Here is a 15,062-nt window from a genome sequence, read left to right as displayed (position 1 = left end):
ACAAGACCAAGAGTAATGTTGAAGGCAAAATAGAAAGACACAAGGCAAGACTTGTTGTCAAGGGATATAAGCAGCAGTATGGGAGAGACTATGAGGAAACTTTCGCACCGGTTGCTAGAATGGAAACCATGAGAGCAGTGCTATCCATAGCAGCACAAAACAAGTGGAAATTTTACCAAATGGACGTGAAATCAACATGCCTAAATGGAGTGTTAATGGAAGAGGTTTACGTTGAACAACCTCTAGGCTATGAAAAGAAAGGCCAAGAGCACAAAGTGTGCAGATTGAAGAAAGCTCTTTATGGGCTGAAGCAAGCACCAAGAGCATGGTACAGTAGGATAGATTCCTATCTACTGGAAAAAGGATTTCAAAAGTGTGAGGGAGAACCCACCCCCTACATCAAAGAAAAGGATGGTAAAATTTTAATTGTTGTGTTATATGTTGATGATGTTATTTTCACAGGTAATGATGATCATCTTATTGAAAACTTCAAAACAGACATTAAAGAAGAATTTGAAATGACTGACATGGGTTTGCTGAGATACTTCTTAGGAATAGAAGTAGATCAAAATGAAAATGGGATTTTTATCTCACAAGCAAAATATGTTAATGAAGTGTTGAAAAGATTTAACATGCAGGAGAGCAAGGCAACAATCACTCTCACAGTGATGGGATTAAAACTCAGCAAAGAGGACAGCAGCAAGGATTTTGATCCTAGTTTGTACAAGAACATAGTTGGCAGCCTCATGTATTTGACTGCAACTAGGCTAGATATAATGTTTGATGTTAGTTTAATTTCCAGATTCATGGAAAGGCCAAAAGAAGCACATTGGCAGGCAGCAAAAAGGATTCTGAGGTATGTTAAAGGTACTAAAAGGTTTGGCATTTTATATGTTGTCTCAGAATGTTCAGATTTAATTGGGTAAACTGATAGTGATTGGGTTGGAAGTGTATATGATCGGAAAAGCACATCCGGTTATGTTTTTCACATGGGTTCAGGAGCCATTTCATGGGCTTCTAAAAAACAGCCTATTATAGCATTGTCTACAGTAGAGACAGAATATGTGGCAGCTACAACAGCAGCATGTCAAGCAGTTTGGATGAGAAGGATGTTAAGGAGCTTAGGCCAAGAGCAGGCAAAAGGAACGGTGATTTTTTGTGACAATAGCTCAGCTATTCCATTATCCAAGAATTCGATGTTTCATAAGAGAACGAAACACATTGACACAAGGTTTCATTACATCAGGGAATTGGTAAGCAATGGAGAAATTGTTTTAAAACATTGCAGGACTCAAGAGCATGTTGCAGACATTCTGACCAAGCCATTAGACCAGAAAAGTTTTGAAATTTTGAGGAAATGTTTGGGTATGATTGATAACTTAGCAGTTGAAATTAAAGGGGAGTGTTGAAATGATAATTTCAACTGCCATGCAGCAGCATTAAAACAACGACTGTATTTACTCTCCAAAAAACCGCTTGTTTTTATTGCACCACCTTTTCATTCAGAGTGGTATTTTCCGAGGGGGCTCCGATCAGTGCGATCTGCCGACACGTGGCCACAACACTGTTCCAAAACCACTCGTTTCCCGGCAGGTAAAGTTCAGCAAGGAAGGGCCTCCAAATACTGATTGTAACCGTTCGATTGAAATCTTGGTTTGAAGCCATTCGATGGAGGTCAACGATTGAATGTACATGCGTGCAGCATGACTTGACGTAAAAGTTTCATTTTTTGACCGGCAGTAATGTAATTAATGAAATTTACGATGGTTGGTAGAACATAGGTAGTAGTTTAATTTTATTGTTTTTTTTATTATTCACAGGAGTATGGCCAAGTGAATATGTAATGTAATGTTTTATGTTCATTCTGAAACATATGCAACAAAGCACGCACAGCAGTGCGAAGGGAAAGAAAAAAACAGGGCAGCGTGGAATGTTTTTGCTTTTGTGGTTTTGAATACGAAAGGAAATGCACAGCAGTGCGAAGAACATGAATGTAATGGGAAAAACGTAGTAGCACATATGTAAGTTTATTTTACACGGCAGTGTGTCTATTTTTTTTAAAGAGAGACAGAAGTTTTTCTTTGTAATGCACAACAGGGTTATGTAAGATTTTTTTACAGCAGTAACTAAAAGAAATTTTTACCCAGCTGTGTAAAATTGTTCAGGAAGAGACAGAGTATTTTTTTTGTGAGGAATCAAAGTGTTTTTGTGTAAATCCCTTTGTGAGAGGAAGAAGTCTGTAACAGGCAGTCTTTTATTAATGAATACAAAGTGTTTTTATGTGTGAGAAAAAATATGTCTTCTCAGAAATCAATTATAGCTTCCCTATGTTAAGATCCTGTGGCAAAAACAGAGCATTGTTCTCTGTTCATCATTTTGTTTTGGAATTTAGCAGAAAATTCCCAACAAAATTCTTAATTGTAATCCAGGAAGGTAGACAAGTGTAGGCACAACGATGCCAAGAAAGCCATCAGAGATTTGGCGAATGCACCGGCAAAATACGATCTAGCAGATGTCCTTCAGTCTCAACAAGTTGAAAATTCATGACATCACGACCAAGAAAACAATAACATATATTTTCCAGCCAATTGCGAAGCTTCAAAATCACGTGGTTCCCCAATCGTTTGGTTCTATGCCCCTCAGCGAGAAGCCAAAATCTACGTGCTTCGGTTAAAACCTGTTCATTCAGATGGAGAATCAAGAAACTGTATACAGCTTGGTATGGTTAAATTTAATTATTTTGAAGGTGAAAAATGATGGAGAAATTGAAAAAGGTTAACTATTTAAAAATTTTGAATGATTGAGGATGTACAGAGGAGTATTTGTGCAACCATTCATCAATGTCCCCGTTGGGACACCAATGACGGCGCGACGTTTCATCCTCTGCAATCTGTCTTCCCAAGTCTTGCAGTTGATCGTGCATATGTATCACATTTTTATCATCCACTTCAACGAGACATTTGCCCTCTAAATTTGTAAGCCCTAGAAATCCGTTCCAAACTGTTATGGCACTTGTTTTGCTTTCTCCTATGAAAAAAAGTGCAATATCTAAAAAGATCTTCTGCTCCTCTTCACTGAGTGCGTCGTAACTGATTTTTAATCTCTTCTTTATATCAGGTGAAACTTTCATTTGAACTTTTGATTCACTAAGTTTGGCATCCCAATATGATTCAGGTTTTCCAAAGAGAAGTGCCCCAAGAACTTTCAAAGCTAAAGGCAATCCATTGCATACTTGAAGAAACTGATCTACAAGATTTTCAAATCCATGGAGTGGATTGGTTTGACAAAAGGGGTATGAACAAAAGAGCAGTTGCGAGTGTTGTCTAGGAAGGCCTGTTAACTTATAAATGCACAACTCTTCCACTCGTGACCTTTCCAGCACACCTTTATACCGAGATGTAATTAAAATAAATCTATCTGGACTTAAGACATCTTTAACTGGTAGAAGTGCCTCTAGCTGATTATCATGATCTATGTCATCTAAAATTAACAAGACATGAGCAGATTTGAGATGCTTTTTAAACATCCCTATACCTTCATGAATGTTATTTATATCCACTTCTCTTTGAGTCAGGCCCCTCAGAAGCTCCCTTTGCACCAAATGTAATGCCTTGTCTTTAACATCTGCTAAAAAAGGGACTTATTGTACTTGGAACTCATTCTATTGAAGAGTTTTAAAGCCAACGTTGTCTTCCCCATTCCACCAAGGCTGACTATGCCCGCAACCTGGATTTTTCTAGCCCACTATTGCTTCAAAACTGTAGCTTCAAAATCTGTGACTTTGTCATTTAAACCAGTGGGATGTTTGGTCACATACAACCCTAGTTTTCTAATCATTTCACCCACACGTTCAACGATCTCATCTATCATGTGCACCTCGTCACTAGATATTCATCCACAAAAACACCAACATAAAATAAATAAATAAATGAAAGCATAGGGCAAAGTATCATATATAGTGTATACATAGAGAGGGGTTTGGAGGTCTTACCCATCAGACTTGTCATCCATATCAAACCCACTTATGTCTGCAACAGAGGAAAGAGCATCTCTCCACTTGTGAATAGTGGCGGGATCATATCGTAGCTTTGCTTCTTGTGTTCGAGGGTCCAACGTTGTCTTCAATTCAAGCTGGTGCAAGCTGAGACCATAACCTTCAGTTTTGTTATGAGCTGTCCACCTAAGGTCAGCAAGGTTGATATCGTAGAAGACAGGGATAATTGGAGCCCCAGACTGTCGCATGAGCAGGAGCTCATCTAAACACCAACGGGATTATGCATATTTCGGTGAAAAGATGGCAATGTGGACGGAGGCGTTTCTAATAATAGCTTCTAATTGAGAAGGAAAAGGTAGTCCTTCCTGCAAATCCTGTTGATCTAAAAAGGGTGTTAATCCACCTGAAAGAAGAGCACGGTAGAGATGGATGGAAAAGTTCTTCTTCGCTTCCCCACGATGGTTGATAAACACATCGTATTTATCAACAACGGCGGTGGAAGAGGAGGAAGCACCATTCGAAGATCTCTGATTTTCCATTTCAATTTCTTCGATTTCACAGCGGGTTTGGGTGGTCGAGGATGCAAGCGTTGGGTATGCCATTGGCAATTGTTCGATGATTATACAAACTGAAAGAGAATGATAAATTGGGTGCCGCAAAGCTCTGGATGGTTAATGGAGAGGGAGGAGACGACTTTAGGAGTTGTAGAGGCGGGGATAAATTGTCAGGGCAAGAAAGTGGCGAGTACAGAGATTACATAAAGGCTGCTTGTAGAGGCAGAGGGTAATAGAATAAGGAAAATATTTGATTTGCAAGGCCATGAACCTCGTCAACCTTATCTGGAAGCCTCTCCAATTTGCCGCACCTAGACAGGCCTAAGCTGTGGAGATTCGACAAGCTGCCGAAAGAATCTGGCAGCCTCTCCAATTTGTCGCACACAGACAGGTCCAAGCTATGGAGGTTTGACAAGCTGCCGAAAGAATTTGGCAACCTCTCCAATTTGTCGCACCGAGAATCTACTTTGCGTGTGGGGTCCACATTGCTAATCATAGACACAGGCTAGAGTCCTTATGCATTTGAGTGTGGGACCCATAATGCTCTTCGCTCTTTCATTTTACTTTTCCATGCTTGCAGTGAAACTTGAGCTGTATCCATATACCCAGACGTGTGCACCATCCCAGAAAGCACAATACGCGTAAAAAGCAGAACCCGACAAAATGGTGAACTCGAAAGCGTGTTCTCCACTATAAATCTTATGGAATCCAGCTTGAAACGCATCTATTCAAATAGGCAACCACTCCCATGTGTCAATCAAATTGATCTCTACAATTTTTCCAACTAAAAAGGGTTGCATACAGAATAGTTAGAAGAAATAATACACCCTTTTCACATTAAGGTTCGAAGAAATTAATGGGAAATACACCCTTTCACGGGGAATATTGAAAGGGGAATATTGAAAACCTAATCCATTAGAGTTATATGTTATTTTGTATTATTAAATTATTATTAATTTTGGAAAAAACTTGAAAAACCTATAATTGAATAGTAACCATGTTTCAGAAATAGTTAAAATAGAGATTGAAATTATTTTATTTTTAAAATTCTACATTTATTTATAAACATTATATAAAATTATTAAAATTTTAAATATTTTTATTAAAATAATTTTAAGTATTTTGATGATAGACAAAGTCTGGGCACATTTCTGGTTGTAATCATCTATCTGGCGACTCCACCGGAGGAAGACCAACCTTTGGCGACTACACATTGAAGTTCTGGCTCAGTTTGTGAGGCATATGTGGTGAAATCCTCAGAAATCACCAGCTGACTCAGTGCCTGACCCTGAGAAGATCGGAAAGCAGAAGAAAACTTCACAGAAAGGAGCATCAGGATCAGGTAAGCCCAAGAAATCTTATTTGTCTCTGCATGAGAAGTTTTTAGTTGAAGATACACAGTTCGGGGATCTAGAACCTAGTACTGATAGTGAAGAATCAGCCTTAGAGATTTATAATGCTCCTTGCTCATTTAGTTCCCCTTTGGATCTTAGTCCAAAGAAATTGTCCCATACAGTCCATAATGTCCCTTTGTCTCTATCATCCATTTCATTGTTTCATACTACTCAATCTGCCAGTATCCTTCCACATACCCCAGTCATGGCAGGACAGCATGCACCTACAAAGATAGAAAGAATTGTCGCTGCTAGATATGGACCTTTGGTCTTGCCTGTTCCTTTGAATCCCATACCTGCGAGAGAATATCAGAAATACATGCCTAAGTTTACTGGTACAGAGAGAGTAACAGCTGAATAACACCTTGAGTCTTTTTACAGTTATGCTGGTAACTTAGATATTAGTGAAAATGATGTGTGGATGAGAGTTTTTGTACAGATCCTGGATGGAGAGGCTAGAAATTGGTTCAGAGAATTGCCCCTGGATCTATTGCTGATATTGAAGCCTTAGATGAAGCATTTTTTAAGCACTGGGAGATAAAAAGGACTCACTGTATTACCATACTGAGTTTGGTAACCTGAAGAGGGAAAATGGGGAATCATTGCCTGATTTTAATAAAAGATTCAATCGTATGTATAGTAAGATACCAGCTGAAGTAAAGCCTACCCCCACCTCTACCAAACTTTGCTATGCCAGTGCCTTTGACTATGATTTCCGTTTTCTTTTGAGAGAAAGAAGATGCGCTACTGTGGCTGACATGCAGGATGTAGCCCTAGAATTAGAATCTAATATTATGGCTGCAGATAAACTCAGAAGTCATCTTGACAGAAGGAGATAGAGAGGCGAGGCTTCTTCTTCCTCTGCCTCATCTTCCGATCCCAAATTTGATAAAATGACTAGAATGACCAAGTCATTGGCTGCTAAAATATCTAAGCTGGAGGTTGAGTAGAACTCTGGGAAGGCAAGGCTCCCAAATACATTTGCTTCAAGAAACCCAAATCCATTCAGGAGAGCAAATGAGCAAATGCAAATCATTCAGAAGGGTAAAGAAACTAATGAGGATCAAAGAATTAAAGCTCCTTTCCAAAATGTAGTCATGGAGGAGGAACAGATTGAAGAAGACGATGAAATTCATTGTATGGTGGATAAAGGTAGTGCTGCCTTTTTGACATTGGCTGCATATGAAGAATCTTTGCTGCAGGAACAAGACAGTCAAAGGTGGGACAGGGAGGCTGTTCTACAAACTGAGGAGCAGCGAAGATATAATCTGAGGTCAAATGCAAATAATGTCAAGGAGAATCCTACCCAAAGAGTTGTTGTCCAAACAGAGTCACATAATATCAAACAAAGAAGACCAGCAGCTGATCCAGTCATCCTCAAAGCTCCAGTTCAAGAGGTAAGAGGATTTGACAAGTTACCTCCCTCCTTCAACTTTGAATCAGAAGTTCAGAAGTTAAAAATATATGTGCCTCTGGAAGGGTTGGTAAAGAGTGAAGTGTTTAGAAACCTATCCTTGAAGCTCTTGAGCTGAGATCCATGCAAACCTCCACTGACTCTGTCAATTTGCAAGATGATAGGCCTGCTATTGTGCTCAATCCAATGACTGGACCAGTTAATGATAATTCTCCATCATTTTATGTCTCCTTGACTATTCATGACAAGATCCTCCACAACTTCCTGCTAGATATAGGGGCCAGCCACAATTTGATGCCTAAAGCTGTCATGGAAGAGTTAGGCCTTGACATCACCAAACCATATCATGATTTATTCTCATTTGATTCAAGAACGGTGAAGTGTCTAGGGTTGATTAAAGATTTAGCCATTACCCTAACTCAGCTTCCCATGAAGAGTATGATGATGGATATTGTGGTAGCAGATGTCCCTCCCAAATTTGGCATGTTGTTGTCAAGAGGATGGACTAAGAGACTAGGTGGGACCTTACAGAATGATCTATCTTATGCCACTTTCCCATTTTTTGGAGGAGAAAGCATGAGATTGTACAGAGAAGCACAACTGGCATACATTATCAGTGATGAGAAGAATCTTTATAATCATCCTATTTATGCTGTGGACACCGGTTTTGGAGCATGTATTCTCCAAATTGAATAATCCTAGAAGGCCTCAATGCAGCTTAAGAAACCAACAGCCCAGGCCGAGGAAGAGCAAGGAAGTCAGGTTTGGGAGATGTTCTTTGATGGGGCATGTTCCAGGGAGACTGTAAGAGCAAGGGTGGTGCTGATATCTCCAGAACAAAAAAGCACACATATGTCCTTTAAGCTGGCTTTTCAAGTCACCAACAATATAGCAGAATATGAAGCTCTGATATTGGGGCTTAACGCAACTAAAGACAGAGGAATTAGAAGCATAAAAGTGTTCGGAGATGTTGATTTGATCATTCTGCAAGTAAATAGAACATTTCAAGCAAAGCACCCAAAGCTAAAAGCATACAGAGATGAGGTATGGAGACTCAAAAATTGTTTTGATAATTTATGTATTTCATATATCCGTAGAGCCAAAAATCAACGTGTTGATTCCCTTACTGTGTTTGCTAGCATGTTCATACCTCCCATGCCTCCCAGACTAGTTTATGAAGTCCAAATGAAATATAGACCATCCTTGCCTGATAATGTCCACCATTGGAAAATTTTTGAGGATGATGATGAAGTGAATAGGTTCTTGCAAGTCATTGATGAATTTTTTGAAATGCAAATTGACCAAGAGAATGAAGCCTTGCAAGAAAGCCCCCAATTCTAGCTTAGAAATAAAATCGGCAAAGATAGTATTGTCCAGCTTCCCAGCAATCATATTCCTAAGGGTATAATTCCTCTAGAAAGATTGTTTGACCAAAATGATGTGCCTTATAAGGCTGCCCAAAAAGAATATCAATATGCAATTTGTAAGCATGATATAGGGAGTCCAGGTCAGCCTAGATACATAAATCTGTCCACACATCTGTCTGCTGGCCAAAGTGTTGAATACTGCAATTTAATGAAGAAAATTGATGATGTTTTTGCCTGGGAATATAGTGACCTGAAAACATATGACAAAAATATCATTTAGCATAAAATCCCTTTAGAGAAAGACACTATCCCTTTCAAGCAGAATCTTGTTGGGTGTGGAGAATGATTATCTTCTACATTCAAAGGTATCGCCACATAGGACCCTAGTTCGAAATGGGGGCGGAAACGCCGCCCGTAAAATATTCACTGCAAAGGGAGTTTCGGGGGCAACGCCCCCGAAGCTAAAAACAGCTGTAAAATTGCCTTGTAAAAGTATAGTAATCTCTAATCAATCTGGGCCGTTCATTAGGCGGATGATCTAACGGTAGAACTTATGTTTAGGTTAGGGTTTTTTTCCCTAGAAGGCAACCCCTCTCTTTGTATGAGGGTATTGTATTTGAGGCTGTGTGATAGATGTGTATTGTGTGAGCGAGAAACAGAGAGGTGAGACCGTGAGAGAAAACAGAGGATATTACAGCGGATTTGCTGTAGGTTGTGTCTCTTAATTTTGCTGGATAATAGAAAGGAAGGACTGGCTGTTCGGGGTGGACGTAGCCTAAACTGGGTGAACCACATATATCTGTGTCTCTCTTGTTTTGTGCGTTTTCTGTGTTTATATTTCTGCAATATTTTATGTGTTCCATTGCTCCGTAATATATAATTTTCTAACAACTGGTATCAGAGCCGAAGGTCTATTTGGCTGATAAACTCGCAGGAAAGAAGGGTTCCTGGTTTGAGTGGGAGCAATGGCGGAAGATGGTAAGTTTAGGGTCGAGAAATTTAACGGCCAAAACTTCTCGTTGTGGAAGATGCAGATGGAAGATTATCTGTATCAGAAAGATCTATACCTACCATTGGGCGGAAAATCAAAGATGTCGACGGGTATGACAGACGAAGAATGGAACCTTCTCGATAGAAAGGCACTCATAACAATACGGTTGTGCCTTGCTGCATCAGTCACCTTCAAAATTTCGATGGAAACCACGACAGAGGGTTTGATTTAGACGTTGTCGAAACTATATGAAAAACCCTCGGCCTCAAACAAGGTATTTCTTATGAAACGGTTATTTAATATGAAGATCTCAAAAGGTGGATCTGTTGCAAACCATTTAAATGATTTTAATACAGTTACAAGTTAGTTAAGTTATGTAGGGGTAAACTTTGATGATGAAGTTAGAGCTCTGTTATTCTTGTCCTCATTACCAGAAAGTTGGAATGGTTTGGTAATGGCCATTAGTAACTCCGTTCTGGATCTAGTACTTTAAAGTTTGATGATGTTGTCAGTGCTATCCTTAGCGAGAAAATGCGATGGAAAAGCTCCGGTGAGACATTGGGAAATGCTTTGAGTGCAGAGTCTAGAGGAAGAAAAATGGAAAGAGGAAAGAGCTTAGGATATCACAGTAAATCAAGGAAAGGCAGATCCAAGTCTAGATCGGGGATAGTGTGCTGGAAATGTGGAAAGAAAGGACACCTAAAGAAAGACTATAGATCTCGGAAAGGAAAAGAAGGAGATGCACAACAAGAAAACAATCATGAAGCAAATGTGACAGGTGAGGTGTTACAAGATGCTTTGATTCTTTCTTTCGAAAATATTACTGATTCCTGGGTGGTTGATTCAGGGGCTTCATTCCATGCCACACCTGATAAGAAATACTTTCATGACTATGTTCAAGGAGATTTTGGACAAGTTCGTCTAGGTGATGATAAACCCTGTAAAATCGTTGGAATGGGTAAGGTTCTTGTAAAACATCAGAATGGAAACCAATGGCTATTAAAGTAGGTAAGGCATGTTCCAGATCTAAAGAAAAATCTGATTTCAACAGGGCAGTTAGGCGGTGAAGGTTGTGTGACAACTTTCACAGATAAATCTTGGAAGGTCACCAAAGGAGCCTTGGTAATAGCAAAAGGCGAAAAGGTTGGTACATTGTATTTATGCAATGGTATTTCTAACTCTGTTAATGCTTTAACTTCCAAAGGAGCAGATGCAGCATTATGGCATCATAGGCTCGGACACATGAGTGAAAAGGGGATGAAGATTCTTCACTGAAGGAATTTGTTGCCGGGTTTGAAGAATGTTGATTTGGACTTCTGTGAGAATTGCATTTATGGAAAATAGAAGAGATTCAGATTTCTCAGAGTTGGGAAAGAAAAGAAGAATGAAAAATTAGAGCTTGTGCATACAGATGTATGGGGACCTACTCAGGTATCATCTCTCGGTGGCTCTCATTATTATGTTACTTTTATTGATGATGCAACTAGAAAAACTTGGATTTATTGTATTAAGAATAAATCTGATGTATTTGATACTTTCAAGAAATGGAAAGCTTTGGTTGAGATTGAGACAGGAAAGAAATTGAAGTGTCTTAGATCAGACAATGGAGGTGAATATTGCAGCAAAGAGTTTGATAGGTACTGTTCATAGCATGGAATTCGCAGAGAGAAGACATTTCCAAGAACACCACAAGAAAATGGTGTGTCAGAAAGGATGAACAGAACAATCATGGAGCGTGCAAGGTGCATGAGATTGCATGCAGGATTGCCTTTACAGTTTTGGGCAGATGATGTAGATACTGCTGTTTATCTAATAAACAAAGGGCCTTCAAGTTCCTTGGATGGTGGTGTTCCAGAGGAAGCATGGATAGGTAAAAAGGTAAACTACTCTATTTTAAAGCCTTTTGGTTGTGAGGCCTTTGTCCATATTGATAAAGAAAATAGAACAAAGCTTGAGGCAAAGTCAAAGAAATGTACCTTTATTGGATATGGTGTTAATGATTTTGGTTATCGCTTATATGATTACGAAAATCACAAAATCATTAGGAGCAGAGATGTAATATTCAATGAAAAGGTCTTGTATAAGAATCAGTTGCAGGAAAAGAAACAGGAAAAGGAATACGCAGTTCTTGATGAAATCACTGAAAAAGTAAAGGTGCCTGAAAATAATAATAATCAACAACCACCACAACAACAACAGGCATCCCAAACACCTGAAAGTGGTGTTAGAAGATCTACCAGGATAAGTAGACCCCCTGAACGATACTCTCCTTCATTATATTATTTATTGTTGATTGATTCTGGTGAACCAGAATGTTATGAAGAAGCAATGCAGGTTGAAAGCAGGAAGAAGTGGGAGGTAGCCATGGAAGAAGAGATGGAATCCTTAATGCATAACCAGACTTGGGATTTAATTAGGTTGCATGTAGGAAAAACTACATTGAAGAATAAATGGGTTTACAGGCTGAAGGAAGAAGATGGAGGAAAAAAGAGGTATAAAGCTAGACTTGTGGTGAAGGGGTTTGCACAAAAGAAAGGTATTGATTTTGATGAAATATTTTCTCCTGTTGTTAAAATGACTTCAATTAGAACTATTTTAAGTCTTGTAGCAGCTGAAGATTTTCATCTTGAGCAGTTAGATGTAAAGACAGCCTTTCTCCATGGGGATTTGGAGGAAGAGATATATATGCAGCAGCCACAAGGATATGAGGTGAAAGGGAAGGAGAAACTAGTGTGCAGGTTGAAGAAGAGCTTGTATGGCTTAAAACGGCTCCAAGGCAGTGGTATCTAAAATTTGACAAGTTTATGTCTAAATAAGGTTATACTAGATGTCACTCTGATCATTATGTTTATTTGAAAAAGCAAAATGATGGTAGCTATATTATATTGTTATTGTATGTAGATGACATGCTTGTTGCAGGATCTAACATGCAGAAAATAAATGTGCTCAAAAGAAAATTGGCAAATTCATTTGCAATGAAGGATTTGGGAGCTGCAAAACAAATCCTTGGTATGAGAATAACTAGAGACAGGAAAAATCGTAAATTAACATTGTCTCAGAATGAGTACATACAAAAGGTGTTGAAAAGATTTAACATGCAAAATGCAAAACCAGTTAGTACACCTTTTGCTAGCCATTTCAAACATAGCAAGGAAATGTGCCCAAAGACCCAATAAGACATGGATTATATGTCTAAAGCTCCATATGCATCAGCAGTTGGAAGCTTAATGTATGCAATGGTCTGCACAAGGCCTGATATTGCACATGCAGTGGGAGTTGTAAGTAGGTACATGAACAATCCAGGAAAGGAACATTGGATGGCAGTGAAATGGATTCTCAGATATTTGAAAGGTACCACAAATCAAGCATTATGCTTTGGTGGTTCAAACATCTCCCTATAAGGATATGTTGATGCAGATATGGCAGGTGACAGAGATAACAGGAGGAGCACTACAGGATATGTATTTACTGTTGGAGGAATAGCTGTCATTTGGGTTTCAAAAATCCAAAGTGTTGTTGCACTTTCAACAACAGAAGCAGAGTATGTTGCTGCTACAGATGCTAGTAAAGAAATGATTTGGTTACAAAGGTTTATGGGTGAATTGGGTAAGGAGCATGATATGGGAACGTTATACAGTGATAGCCAAAGTGCCATTCATCTTGAAAAGAACTCAGCATTTCATTCCAGGACTAAACACATACAGCTCAAGTACCATTTCATACGATCAGTGTTGGAAGATGGAGAGTTGAAGCTGGAAAAGATATGCACTAGCCAGAATCCTGCAGATATGCTAACAAAAGTTGTAACCAGGGAGAAACTGAGAATATGCTCAGTTTCAGTTGGTCTTCAAGGATGACGATGAAGATGAGAAACAGCCAGGTCCAAAGAGGAGTCATTGTCCAGCAAATGGAGCAGCGGTGGAGTTGCTACAATTAGTCTCCAAGTGGGAGATTGTTGGGTGTGGAGCCTGATTATCTTCTATATTCAAAGGTATCGCCACATATGACCCCAGTTCGAAATGGGGGCGGCAACGCTGCCCGTAAAATATTCGCTGCAAGGGGGGTCCAGGGGGGGGGCGGCTGCAACCTTTGAGAGCCCCCCCCTGGTGGGGGGTTTAGGGGGCAGCGCCCCCGAAGCTAAAAATAGCTGTAAAATTGCCGTGTAAAAGTATAGTAATTTCTAGTCAATCTGGGCCGTTCATTAGGCGGATAATCTAACGGTAGAACTTATGCTTAGTTTAGGGTTTTTTGCCCTAGAAGGCAACCCCTCTCTTTGTATGAGGGTATTGTATTTGAGGCTGTGTGATAGATGTGTATTGTGTGAGTGAGAAACAGAGAGGTGAGACTGTGAGAGAAAACAGAGGATATTACAGCGGATTTGCTGTAGGTTGTGTCTCTTCATTTTGCTGGATAATAGAAAGGAAGGACTGGCTTTTCGAGGTGGACGTAGCCCAAACTGGGTGAACCACGTATATCTGTGTCTCTCTTGTTTTGTGCGTTTTCTGTGTTTATATTTCAGCAATATTTTATGTGGTCCATTGCTCCGTAATATATAATTTTCTAACAAATCTGAGACCAATAAACCCTATGCTCCTTCCTCTCATTGAAAAACAAATCAAGAAGTTACTAGCTGCCAACATCATAGTTCTTCTCAGATATTCAAAATGGGTAGCCAGTTTGGTTGTGGTGAGGAAGAAAAGTGGAGAAATCAGACTTTGTGTTGATTTTAAAAACTTAAACAAATGCTCCAAGAAAGACAATTATCCTCTACCCAAGATGGAGCATTTGCTACAGAAGGTCTCAGGAGCCAAAGTGATGTCTTTCCTAGATGGATTTTATGGATATAATCAGGTTGATGTGCATCCAGATGATCAAGAAAAGACTGCATTTACCACTCCTTGGGGCACTTTTATGTATTCCAAGATGCCTTTTGGGTTGATGAACACAGGAGCCACCTTTCGGAGAGATATGGACATAGCATTTGTGGGAGAGAAGGATAAATTTATCCTTATCTACTTTGATGATATAACAGTATACTCCAGCAGCCATCAAGACCATTTGCAACATTTGAGGAAAGTGTTCCTGAAGTGCAGAAGGTTTGGGATTTCAGACAATCCTAAAAAATCGTAGTTTGCTTTAGAAGAAGGCAAGTTGTTAGGACACATTGTTTCAGCTGCGGGTGTAAAAATTGACCCAGAAAGAGTAAGTGCAATATAGACCTTGTCTGTCCCAAGATCAAAGAAGGACATCCAGTCCTTTCTGGGCAAGATTAAATTTGTGAGGTTTATACCAAAATTTTCAGAATTAGTGAAGCATATTACCTCCATGTTGAAGAAGGGGTCAGAAAT

General features: G+C 39.4%; 1 protein-coding gene across 1 annotated transcript; it reads right to left on the bottom strand.

Moving 5' to 3' along the window:
• Positions 1-2,470: 2,470 nt before the first annotated feature.
• Positions 2,471-3,604, bottom strand: LOC149200215 (disease resistance protein L6-like). The gene is made up of 2 exons (XM_089400883.1): positions 2,813-3,604; positions 2,471-2,677 (listed from the first exon to the last, which is right to left on the bottom strand). The coding sequence occupies exons 1-2, from the start codon at positions 3,524-3,526 to the stop codon at positions 2,471-2,473; spliced, it is 921 nt and encodes a 306-aa protein (XP_089257009.1). The 5' UTR covers positions 3,527-3,604.
• Between the last annotated feature and the right edge of the window lie 11,458 nt (positions 3,605-15,062).

This window comes from Pinus tabuliformis, chromosome 2_1 (assembly GCF_031772625.1).
Source record: "Pinus tabuliformis cultivar Carrire ecotype Pingquan chromosome 2_1, CPIR1, whole genome shotgun sequence".
In the NCBI taxonomy this organism is placed as follows: Eukaryota; Viridiplantae; Streptophyta; class Pinopsida; order Pinales; family Pinaceae; genus Pinus; species Pinus tabuliformis.
The sequence above is the reverse complement of the archived record's forward strand: the minus strand, read 5'-3'. Positions and strand labels throughout refer to the sequence as shown.